The sequence below is a fragment of the Erpetoichthys calabaricus genome, chromosome 13 (genome assembly GCF_900747795.2).
Source record: "Erpetoichthys calabaricus chromosome 13, fErpCal1.3, whole genome shotgun sequence".
In the NCBI taxonomy this organism is placed as follows: Eukaryota; Metazoa; Chordata; class Cladistia; order Polypteriformes; family Polypteridae; genus Erpetoichthys; species Erpetoichthys calabaricus.
In genome coordinates this window covers 144,577,957-144,601,312 of record NC_041406.2, presented here as the reverse complement: position 1 = coordinate 144,601,312, position 23,356 = coordinate 144,577,957, and the positions used below count along the sequence as shown (strand labels likewise).

At 42.6% G+C, this 23,356-nt stretch overlaps 2 protein-coding genes across 2 annotated transcripts in view; both read left to right on the top strand.

Annotated features, from left to right (window-relative positions):
• The window catches only part of LOC114641885 (fibrocystin-L-like), a 169,815-nt gene extending 155,595 nt beyond the window's left edge, over positions 1-14,220 (top strand). Inside the window, exons 72-76 of the mRNA XM_051935585.1 lie at positions 2,252-2,409; positions 3,939-4,074; positions 6,124-6,465; positions 13,210-13,466; positions 14,104-14,220. Of these exons, the coding sequence (XP_051791545.1) occupies positions 2,252-2,409; positions 3,939-4,074; positions 6,124-6,465; positions 13,210-13,466; positions 14,104-14,220 (1,010 nt within the window). The remainder of the gene's footprint in view (positions 1-2,251; positions 2,410-3,938; positions 4,075-6,123; positions 6,466-13,209; positions 13,467-14,103) is intronic.
• A 609-nt stretch (positions 14,221-14,829) lies between these two features.
• Positions 14,830-17,458, top strand: LOC127530096 (fibrocystin-L-like). The gene is made up of 2 exons (XM_051936005.1): positions 14,830-15,132; positions 17,273-17,458. The coding sequence occupies exons 1-2, from the start codon at positions 14,983-14,985 to the stop codon at positions 17,441-17,443; spliced, it is 321 nt and encodes a 106-aa protein (XP_051791965.1). The 5' UTR covers positions 14,830-14,982; the 3' UTR covers positions 17,444-17,458.
• Positions 17,459-23,356: the final 5,898 nt, after the last annotated feature.

The following is a 23,356-nucleotide window of genomic DNA, read 5'->3' as shown; positions in this document are numbered from 1 at the left end:
AAATAGAGTTAGTGCTGCCGTCTTACATCTCCTGGATATTCTGCTTGCACAAAGCGGAGGATGTTTTCCTGAGGACCAGAAGGTGAGACAATCATCTGCATGCCAGGTTATGTTTGTCACCAAGTGGTCAGAAAAAAAGCACCAAACCAAATCCTAAATGTATGGCTAAAATTTCCCTGCCAATAATTTATTAACCATTACAAAAACAAGCAGAAATTAAACTAGAGGGTTAGGGCATCATCAGTGAACCCTGCTTAATATGGCGGGTAGGTAAGCCAAAGAAAGAATAAAATTAGCAAAAACGTTTCCCACCAGCGTGTTGATCCTGAAACACCTTTCTTAGGCAGATGTGAGTTCTAAGATTAACTACCGTCCTGCGGTGAGGCTGGCTGTTAAAAATGCTCGACCGGAGGAGGTGGGACTTCCTGCAGAAAGAGAAGTGACATCAATGTTCTTCAAGACTCTGGTCTTCATTTTCTGAGGACACAAAAGGGAAAGGCATAAATGACAGCTCCATCCAGTGACTCGGGGTAGAACTGCAACTATCTGAAAATGCCCCTGATTCACGCACATGCCCAGAGGGGACTGGGCGGTCTCGTGGCCTGGAACCCCTACAGATTTTATTTTTTTCTACAGCCTTCTGGAGTTTTTTTTTTTTTTTTCTGTCCACCCTGGCCATCGGACCTTACTCCTTTCTATGTTAACTAATGTTGTCTTATTTTAATTTCTTATTTTGTCTTTTATTTTTCTTCTCTTCATTATGTAAAGCACTTTGAGCTACTTTTTGTATGAAAATGTGCTATATAAATAAATGTTGTTGTTGTTGTTGATGTGACACCGTGAAGTCGTAAATGAAATGTGTGCATTAAACCTCACATTCATCGTCCAATCTGAGATGAGTAGGAAGGGCATAACACTGAGCTATCAACCTATCGTGGTGGTGATGTCACACGGGCACACATCTGGTTTGCTTTTAACTGCAACATAGATGCACAGCTGCAACACAAAATGGCAATGTTCATAATGAACAAAATAACATTGGGTAAAAGACAAGGAAATATTTTAACTATACAAAAGCAAAACCTAAACAGGAATATTAAAGTCAGAAATGATTTCAGCAATTGTTCACTGTTATGCTTCACACAAGTAAAGGCAGACAGGACAGGAAACGTTAAACCAGCCAGACAGTCGTAACCAAGATTCAAACTTAGTCTTCATCTGATTAAAAATTGTAAGCCAAGAATCACAGTAAGAAAAAGAAGCCGAAACTCAGGACATGGGAAATTTAAGTAGCGTCACACACAAAGGGTTTACATTTTGCTTCTCCACACACTCAGACACATCTAATGTGCCAATCTTCATAGCAGCGCGCGAATGACGTCAGTCATGCAAACTACAAAACCAAACTCCTCAGCAACTGTCATTGTGTCTTAGTGACAGCAGCACGGGAAAAACAAAATGAGTGATACAAAATGATGTTAACAACTGAACATGGAGTCCAGTTTACAAGTAGAAGCGAAATCAAAAATCTGTGCCACAAAAACCCATAATGGAACTTCGAAATTGAGAGGGGAGCTAAAGGCAGCTCTTTTTATACCTCGAATTATCCCACTCACAGAGCTGTACTTACTATTTAAATCTTCCCAAAAGACCATTTGGTAAAAAAAAACAACGAGCTGCCTCTCTCCCTCAAGGATTGGTCAAGAGTCCTGCCTTCAATTCAGAGGGCTTTCCTGCTTGTGGACCACTGTTTTTATTTTACGGAGTTACTTAGTTACTTTAATACAGATGCCTGCATTTCGCACATAGTGAGTATACGACTGGATGACTTGATGTGCGAATTACGTGACATGAGTAACGTGACATTTTTTTTTCAAGGACATTGTTTACCGTGGTCCCATATTGATCACATTTGGGTCCTGTTTAATCAGAAACTTTACTATTTCTGTTGTCCACAAAAACATGAGATTGAGATGTTTTTCTATGCCGCCAGTACAAACTCCTTGGAGCAAGCAACACATAAAATAATATCCTTTGTGGGTGGTGTATCCCTTTAAATAACTGAAAGTTACAGTGATGAAATATGAAATGCATTTTACGGCAAAAAAAGGTCACATTTCGCTAGCAGCGCCTTTTTCAGGATGAGGTGAGCTCCAGAGGTCGTTTGTTTCTCAGATAAGGAGTACATGTTGCTGGCACCACACGTCAGAAAATTCAAACCCGCTGTATCTCGCTGTTCTTTTCTTTTCAGGTCCCGCAGATCACAGCTGGTGTACGGGTTACAGCTGCCGCCGAAGGCTTTCGACGTTCCACACCATTGTGGCCACCAACAAATCATTTTCGGTTTACTTCACAAGCACCTCTCCCCAGTCTCTTCGACTGATGCTGCTAAATGCTGATAACTCCAAGGTAGGCCGTTCACCACTTTTAAAAGATTAAGTTTGGTATTTCTCAAGTCAAAGTTTTTTTTTCCCCCCAGTAAACTCGGGGACAGGAAACAGTGTCACACCAGAGCTAATTGGCCTTTCCTTTTCCGCCCTTCCAGTGGAGGAAAAGAATCACAAGGAACTATGACATCACTTCCACCCCAATACTCACAGTTCTGCTCCTTCCACTTGTGGTCAAGTGAGGAACAACAAGTCAGAAAGAATAAATAAAGGTTGGGGGGCCAGCATGGCCCTCCCCATTTAATTCTTGAAAGCTTTTTCACAAACTATAAAACAAAAAGGAGCTCTGTGACACAGATTCAAAACTGAAATCAGCTCAGGTTGCGTCTGAGGACTTAAACGATGCATTCTTCAAACACATGTCAAGAGGACGGAGCTCCGTCCTGCAGGATGTTCTGGTCACAGAATGACACGTCGAGACTTATAGGTGGTGGACTGGAAGTCAGCTGCCCTCGATGCACAAAAACATCTTGGCGTTGTGGAGGGAACAGATGAGGACATGATTAGTTGCCTGCGCCCCCTCTCATCTCAGAGTGGTATTACACACCTCAGATGAGCCCAGAGGGTGATCCTGTGCTGCTCCTGCATGACCATTCAAAATGGGCAGAGGTGGGATGGTAGCATAAGCTAGTGTCCAAGTGTGGCTCTTCAGAGCCCCCTGGAAGAAACCAGTGCTAAGACCTGAGGGTCTTATTCCTATTGTCCTCTTTTGTCCTGCTTCATTTTTATTGGCATTGAGTAGTTCCTATTTTCAGAACACGATAAACCAATAAGTGCTAGTAGTTTGTAATTCACCTGTTTTAGCACACAGGAGATCATCTTGGACCACTTACAATATCAGCACCATGAAGCAGCCCTTTCAGGTTCAGGCCTCAGATTTTTGGATCACTCCTCGTCAAGTCCATGTGTTTGTAAAATTTTCTACATTTTGCTTTGAAATATAAGGTAAAACTTAATAGAAAATGTAGGAACTACTTAATATTACAGACCAATGCCACCCCACCAGATATGCAGAGGATCTCAGATGAAGCATCATAAAGCTGCACAGGACACTTCTGTAGAGAGGGGACTCCTGTATTATAATTTCAGGACCACCCATGCATCACCACCTTTAGAAGCCCCCTCTCTGTGAAAGGTGGATTCTGGGCGCAGTTATCCCATTAGAGTCCCACCTTTCCCCAGGAAAGCCTTTGCTGGGTCTGAGAGTTTACTTTTTTCTCCTTCTCTCTCCCCCTCTCAAGTTTTCTGGTGTCTTCAGCTGCTTACTTTCAGGGACCCACATGTATTATTATGGTAGACCACTCCATGGTGTCTGATGCCCACCTACACTGGCATGTGGAGTTTTTTATTCTCTTGCTCTTGATGGAAGTGCACAGTGATCACTCTGGTGTCCTTCTGGCATGTATTGCCATGCCAATGAAATGGAAAACATGAATATTGTCACCAAGCAGTATAACTATACTTTGGAAATTCTTTCTTTTTTATGTTCAGGCTGTACGTGTATCAATATTTTACTCGAATCCTCAGCGCTTAGACGTTTACGCCAATGATCTACTGGTTGCTCCGACAAATGCAGTATGGAACAGCAATCACTCTGATTACACTCTCAGCTCCCCGACTTATCCTGGTAGGTGCCACATTGTCCTCTCATTTAATGTTGTTAGTGTGACTGACTATCATTCTTCCAGTATTCACATCCATATTGCCACCACACAAGGAACAAGATGGGGAGATGCAGTATAAAAAGGGCAATGGTGGGCTTCAGGACTGGCTACCATATCCATCTGACTAACATTTATAATTCCATAACCCATCTTCATATTACTAGTCACAAGAGCTCTCCCTTTCCCTGAGTTTTTTAGAAGGCTCCTCAGCTGTGAAAAACATCGTGTGTGGCAACAATGACAAAGAAAGGACATCGGACCACTTGCTCTAACTTCATGCATCATGAAGACCTCTGAGATGCTGGTCCTAAAACAGCTCTGACCTCTGTCTTCAGAACATCTTGATCCTCTGCAGTTTGCCTGTCAGACACAGACAGGTGTGGAGGACGCTCTGATCTCTACAGTGGCAACTCTCACTTGGATAAAGCTGGCACCACGGTCAAGCTCATGTTCTTTAATGTTTCCAGTGCCTTTAACACCAATCTGCCTTATCGACTAGAAAAAAAAAAGGTCTCAAGGCAATGCATCTTGATGCCCCCACCATCTCCTGGATCATGGACTACCTGACCAAAAGACAGCAGATTGTGAGGCTCAGGGAGTGGTGCGTCAGAAATGGTAGTGTGTAACAATGGACCACCTCAAGGAACTGCCTTGTCTGCCTTCTTCTATACCCTCTACACAACAGACTTCCCACACAATACCAGTGCTTGCCACTTACAGAAATTCCTCTATCATAAGCTACATTAATAATTGAGACAAATTGTAGTTCAGGAGGCTTGTGGATGACTTGTGAAGCAGGGTGAACCAGCTGCAGCTCCACGTCAGCAAGACAAAAGCGTTGCTGGTGAACTGGTATCTGTGACCAGTCATCATTCAGAGGGAGGACACTGAAATGGTGAAGAGCTTTACAAGTACAGGGGCTTCACATAAACAGCAAACTGGACAGGCACCATTCAAGATGATCCAGGGCTGACTGGACTTCCCGAGGAGACTCACATCTTTTGATGTATGCAGTGAGCTGCTGCCGATGTTTTACCACTCCATAGTAGCCAGTGTGTTGTTTTACGCAATAGTCTCCTAAGATCAAACAACACAAACTTATCTGGAAAGCCTGCTCGATCACAGGGCTAACCCTGGACACACTTGCAGCTGTAATGGAAAAGAGGATGGTGACAAAAGTGAATGCTGTCATGAAAAATCCCCTCCCAGGGGCATCTTCTTGGTGCACTTTTAGCCATGGGCTCAGTCCTCCACGGTGTGCTAAGAAGTGCTTCTGTGGGTCTTCACTGCCCAATGCTACCAGGCAAATCAGTGCTTCTTCATGATGTCCCAGACTAAATACTTATACTATTTGATTTGCTGTTTCCACACAATACACGTCTATCTTTTGAGTGATTGTATTATTTTTCCTGTGAGTCCATACCAAATTAATGAAGTCGATCTAATCCAGGGGAAGAGACGTCCCTGAATGGGAGGCCAGTCCATCTCACGGCACACATGAATTTTCACCAGAACAATTCAGAGTCACCACTTAAGTGAAACTTCACAGGCTAAACTTTGGAAGAACCTGGAATACTCAGAGAAAGTTATGTGTGTGAGTGTGCCCCATGATGCACTGCCATCCTATTCAAATATGACCTGGTGCTGCCACGGTTGACTTGTTTGTCACTGTCATCTGCAGACAAGGTGGTGTTTCAGGGCTGTGCCCCACATGTGGAGGACATTTAGGGTATTTACACTGCTGGCTGGAGTCGGGTGGCACAAAATCTGAGGCATAAAAGAAATGTCAGCACATCAGAAAACCATTCAACATCATTTTGTAACTTTTATAAAATGCTTGGGGTGACGACTCCTTCCTCAACAGATCTGTTTTTATGCTCTTGTAAACTCTTTATGGCCTTATAACCTCCATCACAGTTTTATGTGTGTTTTCACCTGTAACTCTCCATGACCGTCACTCGTAATTCAGTGACACTAACTGTGCCTTTGCTTATTTTTTTTTTTTTTTTCAGATCAGTTTGTTCCTCAAATGAATTCCACGATTTCTGGATCAAATTACTTTGACAGCGACTACAAAATGCTAAATATTTTAGTCCGAGGCTCGACTCCCATTGTGGTCCGCACATCACCACTTCTCTTCATTTCATTCAATATGCCCTTCATGACTGTTGATGAATTTTTTGGTCCAAACCTTATTAAAAATTTAGCTGCCTTCCTGAAGATCCCTACAAGCAAGATACGCATCACCAAAATAGTCCGAGCGAGCAGCCGGCGAAAGCGTGAAACTGGGATGAACGTGGAGGTGCAGATAGCAGAGCCGCCGAGTCAACAGGCCACTCAGACGCCAACTGCAGGTATGTGGAGGGGTTCTCAGGGGGTCCTCATTATGGCTGTAAGGAGACACTGCAAGGAGACCATTAAAATTTCTATGTCGTGGCGTGAGAGAAATGCAAGCCGAGGGCTTAAAACAAAAGTCAGTCCATTCTTTCAAACAAACTTGGAACGTTATCAAAAAAAATTATTCTTCTTCTTTCGGCTGCTCCCGTTAGGGGTGGCCACAGCGGATCATCTTCTTCCATATCTTCCTGTCCTCATCATCTTGCTCTGTCACGCCCATCACCTGCATGTCCTCTCTCACCACATCCATAAACCTTCTCTTAGGCCTTCTTCTTCTCCTTTTACCTGCCAGCTCTATCCTTAGCACCCTTCTCTCATTATACCCCTCATCTCTACTCTGCACACGTCCAAACCAATGCAATCTCACCTCTCTGACTTTGTCTCCCAACCGTCCAACTTCAGCTGACTGACCCTCTAATGTCCTCATTTCTAATCCTATCCATCCTCGTCTCACCCAATGCAAATCTTAACATCTTTAACTCTGCCACCTCCAGCTCTGTCTCCTGTGCCACCATCTCCAGCCCATATCACATAGCTGGTCTCACTACCATCCTGTAGATCTTCCCTTTCACTGTTGCTGATACCCGTCTGTCACAAATCACTTCTGACACTTGTCTTCACCCATTTCACCCTGCCAGCCCTCTCTTTTTCACTTCTCTTCCACATTCCCCGTTACTCTGTACTGTTGATCCCAAATATTTAAACTCCACCAAAGTTGCCAACTCTACTCCGTGCATCCTCACCATTCCTCTGACCTCCCTCTCATTTACACACATGTATTCTGCCTTGGTGGTCCTACTGACTTTCCATTTCTCTCCTCTCCAGAGCATATCTCCTCCTCTCCAGGGTCTCCTCAACCTGCTCCCTACTCTCACTACAGATCACAATGTCGTGTAAATTACAAATAAGACCAAGAGATCTAAAATCGGAAAGGCAAAAAAGGTTTCTTTCCTCAAAAACCAAAAGTTGATCAAAAGAGATCAAAGAGCAAGGATCTGTTAAAGGATAGAAATCAGAAACAGCAGCCTTTCAAGGCTTATCCATTAAACTCCAATAAAACTTGGCGACTCAAGCCAGCCTTTAAATCCTTTACCTAACAAGGTTAAGGTCACAACCTCTGTGAACAACCGATGGACACATCATGGCATTGGGATCCGCAAAATGGTGTTATTGGCAAAATGGAAATGAATTTTAAAGTTTGTTAAGGTGCAAAACCACAAAAACAAACCTCAGATGTGGAGTTTCTGTTTGTCAAAACTCTATAATCAATATGCAATTAGCCAGAACCTCTGCTAGAATTTGGACAATCAATTTTTGCAAATTAGAGATCTTAGCAGGGCGGCACGGTAGCGCTGTGGGTAGCGCTGCTGCCTCGCAGTTAGGAGACCTGTGTCTGCGTGGGTTTCCTCCGGGTACTCCAGTTTCCTCCCACAGTCCAAAGACATGCAGTTTAGGGGCACTGGCAATTCTAAATTGTCTGTAGTGTGTGCTTGGTGTGTGTGTGTGCCCGGCGGGGGGCTGGTGCCCTGCCTGGGTTTTGTTTCCTGTTGGTTAATGGATGGATGGATGGAGATCATAGCAGAGGAAATGCTACAGAACTGCTGAGATAAGCTGGAAAGGTCTTGGCATTGGTAGAGAAAACTAAGAGATGGCACTGATAAGGAGGTGGCAAATTTGTAGTCAGGGAACAAACGAGAAGTTTAAAACCAGAAGTGACAAAACTAAATCAACAGTGAACCAGAACAAGAGCACAAATAACAAACAAGAAGTTTCAAACAAAGAGGAATTCAGTCTAGAAGTTGCCCTGCTGCCTTGGGTCTCTTACCCTAATTAATGACTTCTGCAAAGTCTATTTTAAGAAAAGATCCAATACTGGGATATTAGAAGTTGTGCTGGACACCGTAACACATTACGAGACCCTGTGTCATGTGACCATATATGTTGATTCATCATAAACATGGGGGGGGTAAGACGCAAAAAGCTCTGCAACCTCCACTTTAATAAAAGACTGACTGACTGTGCATCTGTCAGTGTGTCAGTCCAGTTGCTATGTCTCTGTTATTCCAAAAGATGGCGCATCACAAACATTTTTAGTAATAAAATGCATTATAATTTGTCTTTCCAACAGCTGCAGCATCACAAACATTAACACTGCTTTTACAAATCCCGTACAACAGAGACATATGCATTACATGGCACGCTGCAAACTTAATGCTGAGGTCTACATTTATTGCTTATATAATACAACCCGTTCTAGACAGCTAGCACAGCTAGTATATAATAATCCAGCAGTAATGATAGCAAGAATAATGACCATTAAACTGGCATAGCGTAGAAACCCAGCCACAGGGGATGCACAAACCAGTGTGTTTCTTCATGCCGGTCCCAAGCCCAGATAAATGGCGAGAATTATGCCAGGAAGGACATCCAGTGTAAAATTTTGCCAAATCAATATGCGGACAACAATACAAATTTCCATACCGGACCGGTCGAGCCCCGGGTTAACAACGACTGCCACCAGTACTGCTAGCCAACAGGGTGCTGGTTGAAATTGGGCTACTGCTGGCTGAAGAAGAAAAGAATAAGAAGGAGAAGAAGAGGGGAGAGACATGTCCGGAGGCAGGAGGAGAGGAGGAAGGTAAAGAGAGTGGCACTGAGGGTAGGAACTTTGAATGTTCGCAGTATGACTGGCAAGGGGAGAGAGTTAGCAGATATGATGGAGAGAAGGAAAGTTGATATATTGTGTGTGAAGAGACTAAAGAGAAGGGGAGTAAGGCCAGGTGGATTGGACGTGGATTCAAATTGTTCTGTCATGGTGTGGATGGGAGGAGAAATGGAGTAGGGGTTATTCTGAAGGAACAGCACGTCAAGAGTGTTTTGGAGGTGAAAAGAGTGTCAGACAGAGTGATGATGATGATGAAGCTGGAAATTGGAGGTGTGATGATGAATGTTGTTAGTGCATATGCACCGCAAGTTGGGTGTGCGATGGATAAGAAAGAAGGTTTTTGGAGTGAGTTAGATGAAGTGATGAACAGAGTGTGGTGATTGGAGCGTATTTCAATGGGCATGTTGGTGAAGGGAACAGAGGAGAGGAGGAGGTGATGGGTAGAGAGGAGAGGAATGAAGAAGGTCAGAGGTTAGTGGATTTTGCCAAAAGGATGGACATGGCTGTGGTGAATATGTATTTTAAGAAGAGGGAGGAACACAGGGTGACGTACAAGAGTGGAGAAAGATGCACACAGGTAGATGACATCCTATGCAGAAGAGTCAATCTGAAGGAGATTAAAGACTGCAAAGTGGTGGCAGGGGAAATTGTAGTTAAGCAGCATAGGATGGTGGTCTTTAGGATGACGGATCAAGAAGAGGAAGAGAGTGAGGGCAAATGGTGGAAGTTGAAAAAGGAAGACTGCAAGGTTGAGTTCAGGAAGTAAGACAGGCACAGGGTGGCAGTGAAGAGTTACCAGACAGCTGGGCAACTACAGCAGATGTAGTAAGGGTGATAGCAAGAAGGGTGCTTGGCGTGACATCTAAAAAGAGGAAGGAGGAAAAGGAAACCTGGTGGTGGAATGAGGAAATACAGGAGAGTATACAGAGGAAGAGGATGGCAAAGAAGAAGTGGGAGAACCACAGAGATGCAGAAATTAGACAGGAGTAAAATAAGAAAAGGCGCAAGGTGAAGAGAGAGGAGGCGGAGGCTAAAGAAAAGGCATATGATGAGTTGTATGAGAGGTTGGACACTAAGGAGGGAGAAAAGGACCGGTGGGCGAGACAGAGGGACCAAGCCGGGAAAGATGTGCAGCAGGTTAGGGTGATAAAGGATAAAGATGGAAATGTACTCACAAGAGAGGAGAGTGTGTTGAGCAGATCGAAAGAGTATTTTGATAGGCTGACGAATGAAGAGAACGAAAGAGAGAAGAGGTTGGATGATGTGGAGATAGTGAATCAGGAAGTGCAATGGATTAGCAAGGAGGAAGTAAGGACAGCTATGAAGAGGATGAAAAATGGAAAGGCCGTTGGTCCAGATGACATACCTATGGAAGCATGGAGGTGTTTAGGAGGGATGGCAGTGGAGTTTTTAACCAGATTGTTTAATGGAATCTTGGAAAGTGAGAGGATGCCTGAGGAGTGGAGAAGAAGTGTACTGGTGCTGGTATTTAAGAATAAGGTGGATGTGCAGGACTGCAGTAACTACAAGGGGATAAAATTGATGAGCCACAGCATGAAGTTATGGGAAAGAGTAGTGGAAGCTCAGTTAAGAAGGGAGGTGATGATTAGTGAGCAGCAGGATGGTTTCATGCCAAGAAAGAGCACCACAGATGTGATGTTTGCTCTGAGGGTGTTGATGGAGAAGTATAGAGAAGGCCAGATGGAGTTGCATTGTGTCTTTGTGGACCTGGAGAAAGCATATAAGAGGATGACTGAGAGGAGCTGTGGTATTGTATGAGGAAGTCGGGAGTGGCAGAGGAGTACGTAAGAGTGGTACAGGATATGTACGAGGGAAGTGTGACAGTGGTGAGGTCTGCGGTAGGAGTGACGGAGGTGGGATTACATCAGGGTTCAACTCTGAGCCCTTTCTTATTTGCAATGGTGATGTACAGGTTGACAGACGAGATTAGACAGGAGTCCCCATGGACTATGATGTTTGCTGATGACATTGTGATCTGTAATGAGAGTAGGGAGACAGGTTGAGGGAGACCCTAGAGAGGTGGAGATATGCTCTAGAGAGGAGAGGAATGAAGGTCAGTAGGAACAAGACAGAATACATGTGTGTAAATGAGAGAGAGGTCAGTGGAATTGTGAGGATGAAGGCAGTAGAGTTGGCGAAGGTGGATGAGTTTACATACTTGGGATCAACAGTACAGAGTAATGGGGAGTGTGGAAGAGAGGTGAAAAAGAGAGTGGTGGAATGGGTGGAGAAGAGTGTCAGGAGTGATTGGTGACAGACAGGTATCAGCAAGAGTGAAAGGTAAGGTCTACAGGACGGTAGTGAGACCAGCTATGTTATATGGGTTGGAGAAGAAGAAGAAGAAGAAACTGGAATAGCTTAGGAGTAAGCGGCAACAAAATAAAATGAAATGATTAACTCAGTTCTGCAGCTCTTGACCTGGAGCACATTGCTAAAGTCTGATTGAATTAAAAGTATAAGCATCTCTCAAATGAGCTTACATTAAAACCTGTGTTTAAATTTTACAAATATCGCTACCACCTATGACCTGGGTGATTGCCCTCTTCACATTCACACTTGACACGCTAAAAAAAGTTCTGCCTAGTTAGTCTTTGGGCAGAAAAACTCGAAGGTTGTGCATTGATTGGTTGGTGGTATTGTGTTCTTTGCATATGTTGGCAAAGGTACAGTAGACAGAAATCAAATTGGTAAATGTTTAAAGGTAATCAAAATACTTCCATTTCATTAACTGTTGTGATTAAATTAGTTAAGTTAGGATTGTAATCTGCGTTGTCACCATCACTGTAAGCTGCCTGCTAGGCTGGCAGGTTAGAGGCAGAGCTACGTGTTTATTTATACTGCTGCTCAGTGGAGATATTTTTTCATTTGTGTGACACAAATTCAATCTTTTTAGAAAACTATGAGATGTATAAAAAAAAAAAAAACAACTACCTGAAAAGAGTTGTGCTGTCCTGTGTTCGGACACCCTGTTTAATGTCCCAAACTGGAAATCAAGCAAATAAATACATACAGTAATATTATTATTGTCATACCCGATCCTGTGAAAATATTTCTTCAGACTCAAAACTCCGTCCTCTTCAGGTTCCGGAATGAATGCTGACTTCTGGATGAGCAGTGATTTGTATATCCAGGGGGCCAGAGGTCCAGTCACTCGTCTTCCAGTGGCTTCTCCTCCAGTCCAGAGGAGATGGAAAGCATGTCAGTGGCTGGATTTTACCCTTTCTCTTCCCACCGTGACAATCCAAACCAGTACCTGTGAGAGACCCCCCCCCCCCCCCACCAAAGCTTACATGAGTGACAGGCGAGTCTCTTGGTTGCTGGGGGGGTGTCCTGGGGGTTCTGCTCATCACAATGGCTGCTGTCATTTAAATCCCGGTGCAATGCTCTCCTCACCATCCATGATTTGGACATCAAAAACAGCACATTTTTTCTTTGTATGTCTTTTGAGCGTTTTTTGATCATGAATCCTTGATATTCTTTTTGACTACGATCTTTGGTATACGTTGTGGTTTTGGTATTTGACTTTGTGTTGAATGAGCGGTTGCTCATGGAGTCCCGAATGAGGCACATGACCTGCATTGTGAGGGAGCATCAGTTACAGCACTACGGCCATGTGACGCGTTTCCCCGCGGGTGATCCGGCTCGTAAGATCCTCATTGTTGGGGACCCGAGTGGCTGGACCAGGCCAAGGGGTCGCCCACGTAACACCTGGCTGCGGCAGATAGAGGGTCATTTCCGGAGGGTGGGACTGGATGGCGTGTCTGCCAGGGGGGTTGCCAACCAGGATCCGGAGTTGTTTCATCATGTAGTGGGTGCAGCAACGCGCTGTACGAGTGCAGGCTCCCAACTTGACTTGACTTTGAACATTTACTATTTTTTTCACTGTTCATTTCGTTGACAATGCAGCTTGTAAAGTGTCCGATTTTACCTCTTGATCATGTCGTTTTGCTGACTGTAATTCCTTGAGACCACACAAATGTATTTTCACCATTTCATTCTTTTTTTTCTATTGTAGGGCAACTACAAGTTCAAGATCTGGTAAAGTTTGCGAATACTGTTGGACAGATGGCCATTGCTGGAAACCTCAGTGCAGTAGTTGGGTATAATGTCTCATCTATTAGCATCAAGGGGCCACCACCGACTCCAGGTACCGCTGCATGGGCTGAGGTAGGTGACGATCACAATAAACCCCCCCTTTTATTACTGGACAACAAAGGCAGTTGCAGAGGATTTTTTTTCTTTAAAACATGTTTTAAGAAAGCCAAAGGAGATGTGAGAAGAGTTGAGTCACCACAGGGTGAACACCACTTAATACTAATAAAAACAACAAAGTAAAGTGCACTGTCTAGATGAAACATGTTGTGCAGACACGATTCTGTTATGACTGCCTGCTGCTGGTTGGCTTGTGGATTTAATTAGGTCCAAAATAGAAGTGATGGGACTTCCGCCATGACGCCACCGGCTCTCCAGCCTGCGACTGACAGATCAGGGAACACAAGAGGGAAAGATGTGAGTGACAGCACCAACCTAAGGTCCGATGTGGAATTACCGGTAGCGTAGAAGCCCTGAAGATGCCCCCCTCGTATGCACACGTGTGTGACACTGCATAGACTCTAAAGTGGGTGAGACGTGCACAGGAAGTTAGCTCAACTTTTGTCTGAGTGTACCTTGAGAAAGAGGTAAAGAATTAAAAGAGATCAATTTTACTTTTTGGAGTACAGAAAGAGCAAGAGGTTTAGTAAAGTGTGAACAGGCCAAAAATGTAAACCCGCGGCTTTGTGGTGTTCCAGTCCATGTTCATATCTGCTAAGTCGGGGCTCTCAAAGGGCTTACTTTGTGACCTTCTATTGCTGCTAGTGAAATGTCCTTCTTTTGCTCTCATTTTAATGATGTTGCGTCTCAAATTCAGAATCCTTCATTGTTTCTTCACCAATGTCTAAACGTAAAGACAGGCAAAGTGGGACAACAGATGACCAAGCTGACTCAGGGTCTCAACACCATCTTTGCTCCAACTGTCCCTTACTGAGAAGCCAAATTCTGCTGTTGATGAAAGCTGCCATTTCATTCTGAGGCTTATTTATGTTCGCATTCAGTTTTGCCAAAAAGCTTCCAAAATGGCTGGCTTTGCTCCATTCAAATGTTTTGTTGTGCAGAGCTGACCACTTCTTCCCAGAACTTCACTTTGTATGATGAAAAGTCAAGTCAATGAAAATGAAGACAAAAGAAGGATGTTTCACTAGCAGCAATAGGAGGTCACACAATGGGGGTGAATGGGGTCAGCTAAGCAGGACATCAGTCACCTCGCTTTCCATCTCATTAGTGTTTAGCTGCTGGTTAAGGATAAAAATGAGAAGATCTCAATCTTAGAAGGTCAGACAATTCAAATCGAAGCAAGAAAAGGAATCAGTCACCCATCAAGAAAGTGGCTGGAACAAAAACCTACAGTCACCTCTGCCACCCATGATCTGAGTTTGGCACCCCTGCACGTGCTTGACCAGAATACACACCGGGCACCAGATGCAGACAGGGCCTGAAACACGCCATGGAATGCTTTGTGGCAATAAAAGGCACCCGGCCAGAGGACATTAATGTTCCATTATCAATCATCAATGGTGTCTGCTTCGAGTCAGACCAATGCAAGCCCGCTTGTTAAGTTTGCTGTGCATTTCTGAAACTCTTTATTACTTCATGTGAATGACTAGCGTACAGACGAACATAAATATGGCTGGCGGCTTTCACTTTGAAGCCAAGTACTTCTCGGTGACTTCGCTTTTCATTGTTTTTCTAGATGGCGTCTGCTCCAGTGACAGCGAGAGAAAATTCGACTACAAGTTTTGTGTCGACCGTGACCAGTCTGGTGATTGTCATGGAGCCGATCGTGGGACAGCAAGGAGGTCTACTGATTCAGCAGCCATCCATTAAGGCGGTGGACCAGAATGTAAGACAAATAACGTCTGAGAGTCAGGATGAAAACAAACAAGGCTGATTTGAATTGGCAAGAACAATAAAAATGAAAGTAGGATCGTGAGTGGCATGATAGATAGATAGATAGATAGATAGATAGATAGATAGATAGATAGATAGATAGATAGATAGATAGATAGATAGATAGATAGATAGATAGATAGATAGATAGATAGATAGATAGATAGATGTGAAAGGCACTATACTACATGCATACAGACTGATTTAAAATGAATGGCACTATATAACAGACAGAGAGATAGACATGAAAGACACCTTGACTCCAATTCCAACTCTGCCCTGACAGTATTGATTGCAAGGCAGGAATCAAACTTGGACGGAGCACCAGTCCATAACTGGCCCATTTGTGGTCACTCCCAAACAGGACCAATTTAGATATTATAGTAAAAATAAAAAACTGGAATATCCCATTGACCCATATCCCAAGTATTCAAACCCTTAACTCAGTACTTACTCGAAGCCCCTTTGACAGCCATTCCAGCCTGTAGTCTTCTTGGGTTTGATGCAACATGTTTCACACACCTGGATTTAGGGATTTTCTGCCATTCTTCTCTGCAAAACCCCTCAAAGTCTGTCAGTCTGAATGGAGACCCTCAGTGGACAGCTATTTTCAGGTCAGTTTGGCGATGTTTGATTAGGTTCAGGTTTGGTCTCTGGCTTGGCCACTCATGAACATTCACAAAGTTGTCCATAACCCATTTCTTTGTTGTCTTTGCTTTGTCTTCCTGGAAGGTGAACCTTCAGCCACATCTGTTGCCCAGAGTGCTCTGGAGCAGGTTTTCATTAAGGACACCTGTACTTTGCTACATTCAGCTTTTCCTCAGCCTCGTCTAGTTCCCCAGTCTCTGATACGACCTCTACCATGCTTCACTATTGGAATGGTATTATGCAAGTGATGAGCAGTGCCTAGTTTCCTCCAGACGTGATGCCTGAACTGAGGCCAGATGGGTCAATCCTGGTTTCATTAGACCACAGAAACTTGTTTCTTACAGTCCTTTAGGTGCCTTCTTGCAAGCTCCAATTGGGTTTTCATTTGTCACCATAAAGTCCAGATTGGTGGGGTGTTGCAGTGGTGATTGTCCTTCTGGACGTTTTTTTTCCATCACACCACAGATTCTGTGAAGCTCAGCCAGAGTTACCTTCAGGTTCTTCTCCCATGATTGTTGAGTTTGGCTGGGTGGCCAGCAGTGGGATGAACTGTAGTTCTTCTATTTAAGAATTAAAGGAGGCTTTTGTCCTCTTGGAAGCCTTTAATGCTGCAAAACCTTATTAATTCCGCCACCTTCCCCAGATCCGTGCCTTGACACAGTCCTGCCCCTAAGATCTGCAGGCAGTTGTTTCAACCACACAATTTGGTGAAATGAGTTCATCAAGAACACAAGGACACAGTTGGACACTTATTAAGGGTAAATTTCACACAAACATTAGGAGGGTTTTCTTCACACAGGGAACCACAGACACATGGAATACATGACCAAGTAGTGTGGTAGACAGCAGAACTTTAGGGACCTTCAAAACTCGACTTGATGCTATTTGAGAAGAATTATGTGTACAGGACTGGAGTGTTTGGTAGGGCCGAATGGCCTGTTCTTGTCCAAATTGTTTTAACGTTCTAACTGTATGTCCTTCTACAGACAACTGTGGGCTTTTCCGGGCCAGTCCAATCATTAGAATTATCCACAGGTGGACTCCAAACATCTCAATGTCAATCACTCGAATGGGATAGACTTGAGCCAAAACAAAGAGTTTGATTACTGGTGTCAATGGGATATTTTCAGTTTGTATTTTTTATAAATTTGCATAAAATTCCTAAAATCCTGTTTTTGATTTGTCATTGCGGGGTGTTGAGTGTTCCTTAATGAAAGAAAAAATGAATTGAAACGATTTTGGCACAAGGTTGCAACATAATAAAATGTGACAAAAATGAGGGGGCCTGAAGACTTTGTGAAGACGCTATATTTTATAGTGAGACCTTTATAACGCTGTGTATCTGAATGTTTGTTTAGACTCTGTTTATTGTATTGCATACATTTTCAAACCTACTTATAAAAAAAAGATGATGGAAGCCTGATTGCTCCCTCTTTGTTTTCCAGGGTGCCTGTGTGTCTGTCGGAGTGACGTCCTTTGTCCTGACAGCAACTTTGAAAGACCTAAGTGGCCAGTACATTACTGGTCTTGAAGGGAACACCACAATCCCGTTTTCTGATTGCTGGGCAAATTACACGGACCTTTACCTCACAGTCAAAGGCAGGTGTCTCTTGTAATACCACAGCCACTACGCTGTCATGTTGATGGGTACACACTTTACAGAGAAGATGCCATAGGAAAAGAACTAGGAACATCCTTTAAGATCGCATGAAGCGAGGTCAGCATCACACAACTCGACTTTTAGTCACAGAGCATGTCACTTAATGAGTACCGTGAGGATGTCACATTTCACAAATAGTAGTTGCAGGGGATAACGGATTACACGGCGTAACCTGTGACTCGTTATCCCCAGTAGATCAAAGGGTAGGGCTTTGATCTTACCAGACATTACCTCAGTGGTCCTCCAGGGTTTCCTCCTCCTTCTCCACCATAAGGAAACATGAGAAAAAAAAAAATGTTAGCTGCAGTGTGACACTTAACACCTTTCCCATATTTGTCCAGTGAAAACCAATAGAAAGCTCCTCATAGCCACAAACATACATATTAGTAATAATAATGAGGCAATAATTATTTTTAATGCAATAATTCTTTTTCAGATTTCAAAGATTGGTGCATCAATTGTTAGTTTATATCTGGTTTTCAAAACGTATTTTAAAAATTCTTCTTGCAGGAAAGAGTGTGATAATGGTCTTCACGATGAACAACATCGAGTCGATGTCCAGATCCCTCTCAACTAATGCTGCGACCCCTTTGGCAGCCAGCAGCACCACAACGAGCACCACGACCAGCACAGCGCCGAGCGGCTCCAGCTCGCCATTGAGTGGCTCCAGCTCGCCGTTGAGACCCTGGCCCGCGTTCATCGCTGCTCTTCTGGGTCTGCTCACCTTCCTGTTGTTCAAAGGATAAATGGCCCGGCAGACTTAAGAAAGGCGTATCGTTATCGTTTCATCTGTGCAGGCGTTATTGAATGATTTCTTAAATATATCCGTTATTTTACAGAGTTTTGCTTCCAGCCTAGTTATGATTTAGTTATAAATATTATATTTGTGTGAATGCTTACTGCACATGGGTACACTAATCATTTGTGTAATGTACTTGATTCTTCTTCCTGATCTGAAGATGATTTGTGCTTTGTGAATCTGAATGCACTTTAATAAATTTGTTTATGCTGATGTTTACGCATTATAATCTCGTCTAATTCATTTACGACGAGTCCATTCAAGTCCAACGCCCGCTGGCTCATCGTTTCCCGAGAATGCCATGCAAAACCAAACCAAGCAGACTATTAAAAATTAAAAAAAAAAAGGAATTGCAAGACGTAAAACACAAGATATCCTTCCAGAAAACATTTCAATTTGAATTTGAAGTAACACAGCTGTTCTATGTCAGGGTAAGCTCTGAGACAGTTGGATGTATAGAAGAGTCTGTGCCACCCAACAGCTTCTGTCTCAACCAGCCCACCCCATGGGGTTGTCACACCAGCATATTCTTCGTCTTCCACATTCTCTTTAGTTATAAGTATACTGTAGATGGCTTGTTCACAAAAAATCCAGTATTGCCTGTTCAAGAAAACATTTGGGGTTTGTTCAGGCTCCCCATTTAATATAAATAAATAGAATAGAATCGAATGTGAAGTCCAAGGAGAATACTCAGACATCTCTCACACTGTGACACCTGGGCTTTCTTGGCTCTTCCAGTCTTTAGATCTTTTCTTGAATGTCTCCTCCTTGGACTTCATCTTTATCAGAAGTGGGGTCGTCTGTGAATGTCGGCTTGCAGCATAATCAGATCTTAAATGGGTCCTATGGTAGGGGAGGTGAGACCTCCCGGTGAAGACAGGCGGTGATGTTAAAGATTATTGTGGGACTCGTCCTCGGGTCAATTGGATGAAAAAAAAGGGGACATTAGTCCTCAAGCACTTGTAACGGAGGTGTTACCTTACCTGAGACTGCAAGATGTCCGTTGTGCACACGAGTGCAGCTCTGCTGTTTTTATAAGTTATTGTTATGGTAATGGCTGCAACATCAAGAAGATTTGGACGAGTGTTATTTAAACAGGAGAGCATCAAAATCTATAAAAGAGAGGCATTGGTACAGCCATCAACATGGAAACATGTTACGATAGCGAGGCATAAAATCAGCCACGGAAAGGAGCTGAAATCCTAACAAGCGACACACGCACTGGCACCGCACTTCGCTACGTTCTTATTAATATTTTTCATTCTTTCACTCGCGGTACTTCTTCAAAGCATGAAGCGTTTTTAACAATGCTGTGTGGATACTGCAGACTACAAATGTAAGTGGTGCTTGAAAACTGCTTTCTCTCTGTGTAATAAGTGACACGATCAAAACTGCTTTTCCCAATCCTATCCAACAGATGGCGCATCACAAACATCAGCACCACTTTTACAAACTGGACAGACACAATGCGCTGCAAGTGCTAACGCTGAGGTCTACGTTGACTACTTAGATTTCAACCCGTTTTAGATGAGTAGCACAGCTAGTATACTGTAGAAAATGGTAAGGCCTGTCACAAAGAATTGAGGCTAGCACCTTGATCTTAGTCTTGATCGAAAGCGTATGACATGAGACGTGCTAGTGAATCAACAAATTTGAAGAAGCACCAACCTCAGCAAAGTGACCTGCTCTTGAGGATTTCTTATGGCAAAGTGATAGGCAAAACAAAGTGGTATGGCAGATAGAAAAAATCGGCAGTGGTCTCCCCTCAACTTTCTCGTATACTCAGATATGGCAATGGATATTTGAGGAGTAAACCGCAAGACAAGGATTATATTTTTATATAATGTACATTAAACCATACATTAAACCATCAACAACAAATCAAATCAAACTAATAATATATCGAACAATTATTAAGTAAAGTTGAATAAATCGGACTCTGCAGCTGCATGAATAAAAAAGAAATCAAGTATGTGTTCAGGTAAAGTACCACTTCCAGGTGATGGATTTGGCCCAAAAGTTAAAACAGATCTACAATTTTGGTGTAACAACCACATGCCAGATTTCAACCATCTATCTCGTTGTGTTTTTAAGTTGTTGTGTTTATACACACACAGACAAAATTCCAAAAAACGGTATTTTCAGACTCAGGAAGGTCTAAAACATTAAGATTCATCAAAATCTCAAGGTTGAATTTTTTCATGATTACTATACTTTCTCTATACTTCATATGCAAGAACGTAAAATGAAGATTGGTGATATCTGCTGAGTATCAAGCAAATTACAGGGGTCAAAGCTGTGACAAAGAACACCACAATAATAATAATAAGAAGAAGAAGAGCAGCAACATCTGCTGAACATCAAGTGCTGGATGTCAAGAATGACAAAGATGGAGAATGAAATCTTCATCGAAAGCTTATGACCTGATATGTCCTGGTAATTAAAAAAAATGGAGGTGGTGGCAAATCTGGAAAAAAATTACTTGCGCTGGTGGGTTTCTTATGGTGAAATCAAATTAAATCAAATCAAATTGTATTTGTCAAATACAAATTATACATACAGTACAATATGGAGTGAAATGTGAAACCAATGATGGTCCCTATAAGAAGAATATTAAGGACAATAACAATTAAGGATAATAACAATAACAAAAGGACATGGTTTTATAAATAAAATATGTGCTAAATAATAACTTCATAAACAACTTCAACAGCTTAATGTAAGAGAGTTAACAACAGGAGATCATCTAACCTGAGATGCCTTCCTCAAGATGTGTATGGACTGTGGACAGAAGCTCCTCCTCAGTCTCTCTGAATCGGACTTCACTTACTTGGCTGCTGTTGGGATGTTGTTGAAGCAGGCTGACATGGCAGGGGCGCCCTCAGCCCCCAGTGAAGGCGCTCGGAGACTTCAGAACAGACAGCAGAATTCAGATTTATTGTATAGCGCGCATACGGACTCTTTTAAGATGGAACAATAAGCCTCCAGCAATAGGCACATTTTTCTTTTATTCCAATTCTTCTCATTTATGGTAAGCCATTATTCTTCCTCATCTGACTTCTAGCACTCCATTGCTCTCGTATGCTGCTCCTAATTAATCTACCATTATCTCTTGGCTGGGTGGGTGTCAAACTCTCCCAGCGCTTATCAATTATTTACAAACTCAATAGTTTACATTCCCCTTCTCATCAAGGGGTCCATCTCTTCTCAACACTCCCGCACGTCCAGACTTGTAAATTGAGAGATAATGGTGGTCTGTGGCTTATACACGGTAACAAAAACATATAGGCATGAGGTTTTTAACGCCTAACTCTCATATCTTAATACTTAATAAAATATAGCGTCTACTTATCTTATGTAATACATTCCTAATACATTGAAATGACCAATTATATGAATATCCATCCATACTGTATATTTTTCTATAATGTTTGCTGTCACTGATCATTTTCTTGGCCCTGGTGTGACATCACTTGGCGTAGATGTCCTCAGACTCATTGAGTGCACACTCTCTGTACAGCCTTGTGGTCCTGTGGCGTGCTGTTCCCAACGAGGCAGTAATACCTCGAGTCGGAATGGATGTGTAGATGTTCTAAAGTATCTGGGAGGGCAGCCTGAGGGATATGAGGCGGTAAAGCCGTCGTCGTACCTTCTTTACCAAGGTGTCGGTGCGTCTGGACCAGCTTGGGTCCTCCGTGAGGTTCCACTCCCTCTGCTCAAAGAAATCTCACAATGGCGTGTTGCTCAACAATGGTGCAGAGCATCCATATTCATATTGACTTTGGCTTCAACCTGACTAATGGCAGAGCACTTGAATTACCCATAAGCCATCACAAACAGGCTGTATTCTGTCAGCTTTAATCTGTTGCAGTTACTGCATACTGTGTGAATGATGAAGTTGAAAACAACGGGATACAAAAACACCAATTTAAAATAAAAAGCAATTTCTTGGTGAGTTAAAGAGATTGCAGCAACCCCAGCTCAGTGCCACTGGCTGGTCAGAACAGACAGTCTCTCTAAAAGAAAAGAAATGCTCTCTTTATATTATCTAGCTTATTCATTAATCAAATAGAGAAAAACATTGCAGCTCATTTTGAGGTCATACATAGATTGCTGTAACTTACGGTTTATTACATACAGGAGTGCACAGTTTCTTACCAAATAAACAGTTATCAGGCACTTGCATTCCTAAGAAATATGCCCTTCCCAGTATACCCACACAAGACCAGTTTAAAGCAGTTTCTTATAGTTCAGTACATTAGTTATAAAGAAATTACATTCTTATAACTTTAATATCTTCATTAGATTTTGTCTGGTTAGATTAATAAATCCTTATTTATTAATCCATAAGGGACATGTTTCTTATAGTTTTAAGCAAGAATTCAGAAAATGATCGCATTGATTTATAATATCACAGGGTGTTCTGTTAGTATCATGAGGTCAGCATTTTCTCATAAAAGAATGCAAGTTACCCTCATAATTCTGTGCACAAGCTTAATTCTTTTTCTACATATATGAAAAACAAATCATATAGAAGTAATAAATCATATAGCTCTCTGCAGCATGATTAATACAAAATACAGTCCTTGGTATTTGTGAGTGAAATACTTGTAATCATTATAGTTAAAAATGTTTTCTCTTCCTTAACTGCAATTTTGAAATTGCCTTTACATTTTGGTTTATTCTCCTATCTTTAAATATCTAACCAAACACTTTTTGTATATTTTGTACCAAATAAAAACGTTAAGAGATTCCCCCTCGTTTTCACAAAATTCCCTGAACTTTTTGTATTGTAGCGACGGATGGCACTGACTTCCCAGGAGGCTCTGCGGCTAAATTAAACAGTTAATTATAATTTCATTTATGCTGTATTTTAAAATAGTTCATGTGTTTAATGTTGGGGTATAGCTTTTGGTAACGGGAGTGTTTATTAAAGGGGCGGTTGGAGTTTGACTACCACTACTAACCGATGCCCCCTGGTGTATGAGTCCGGGTATCGGGACCAGAGAGGGGTTCTGCTGATGAGAATTGCCGTTTTGTAGTGATCGCATTACTTGAATGTACAACTCT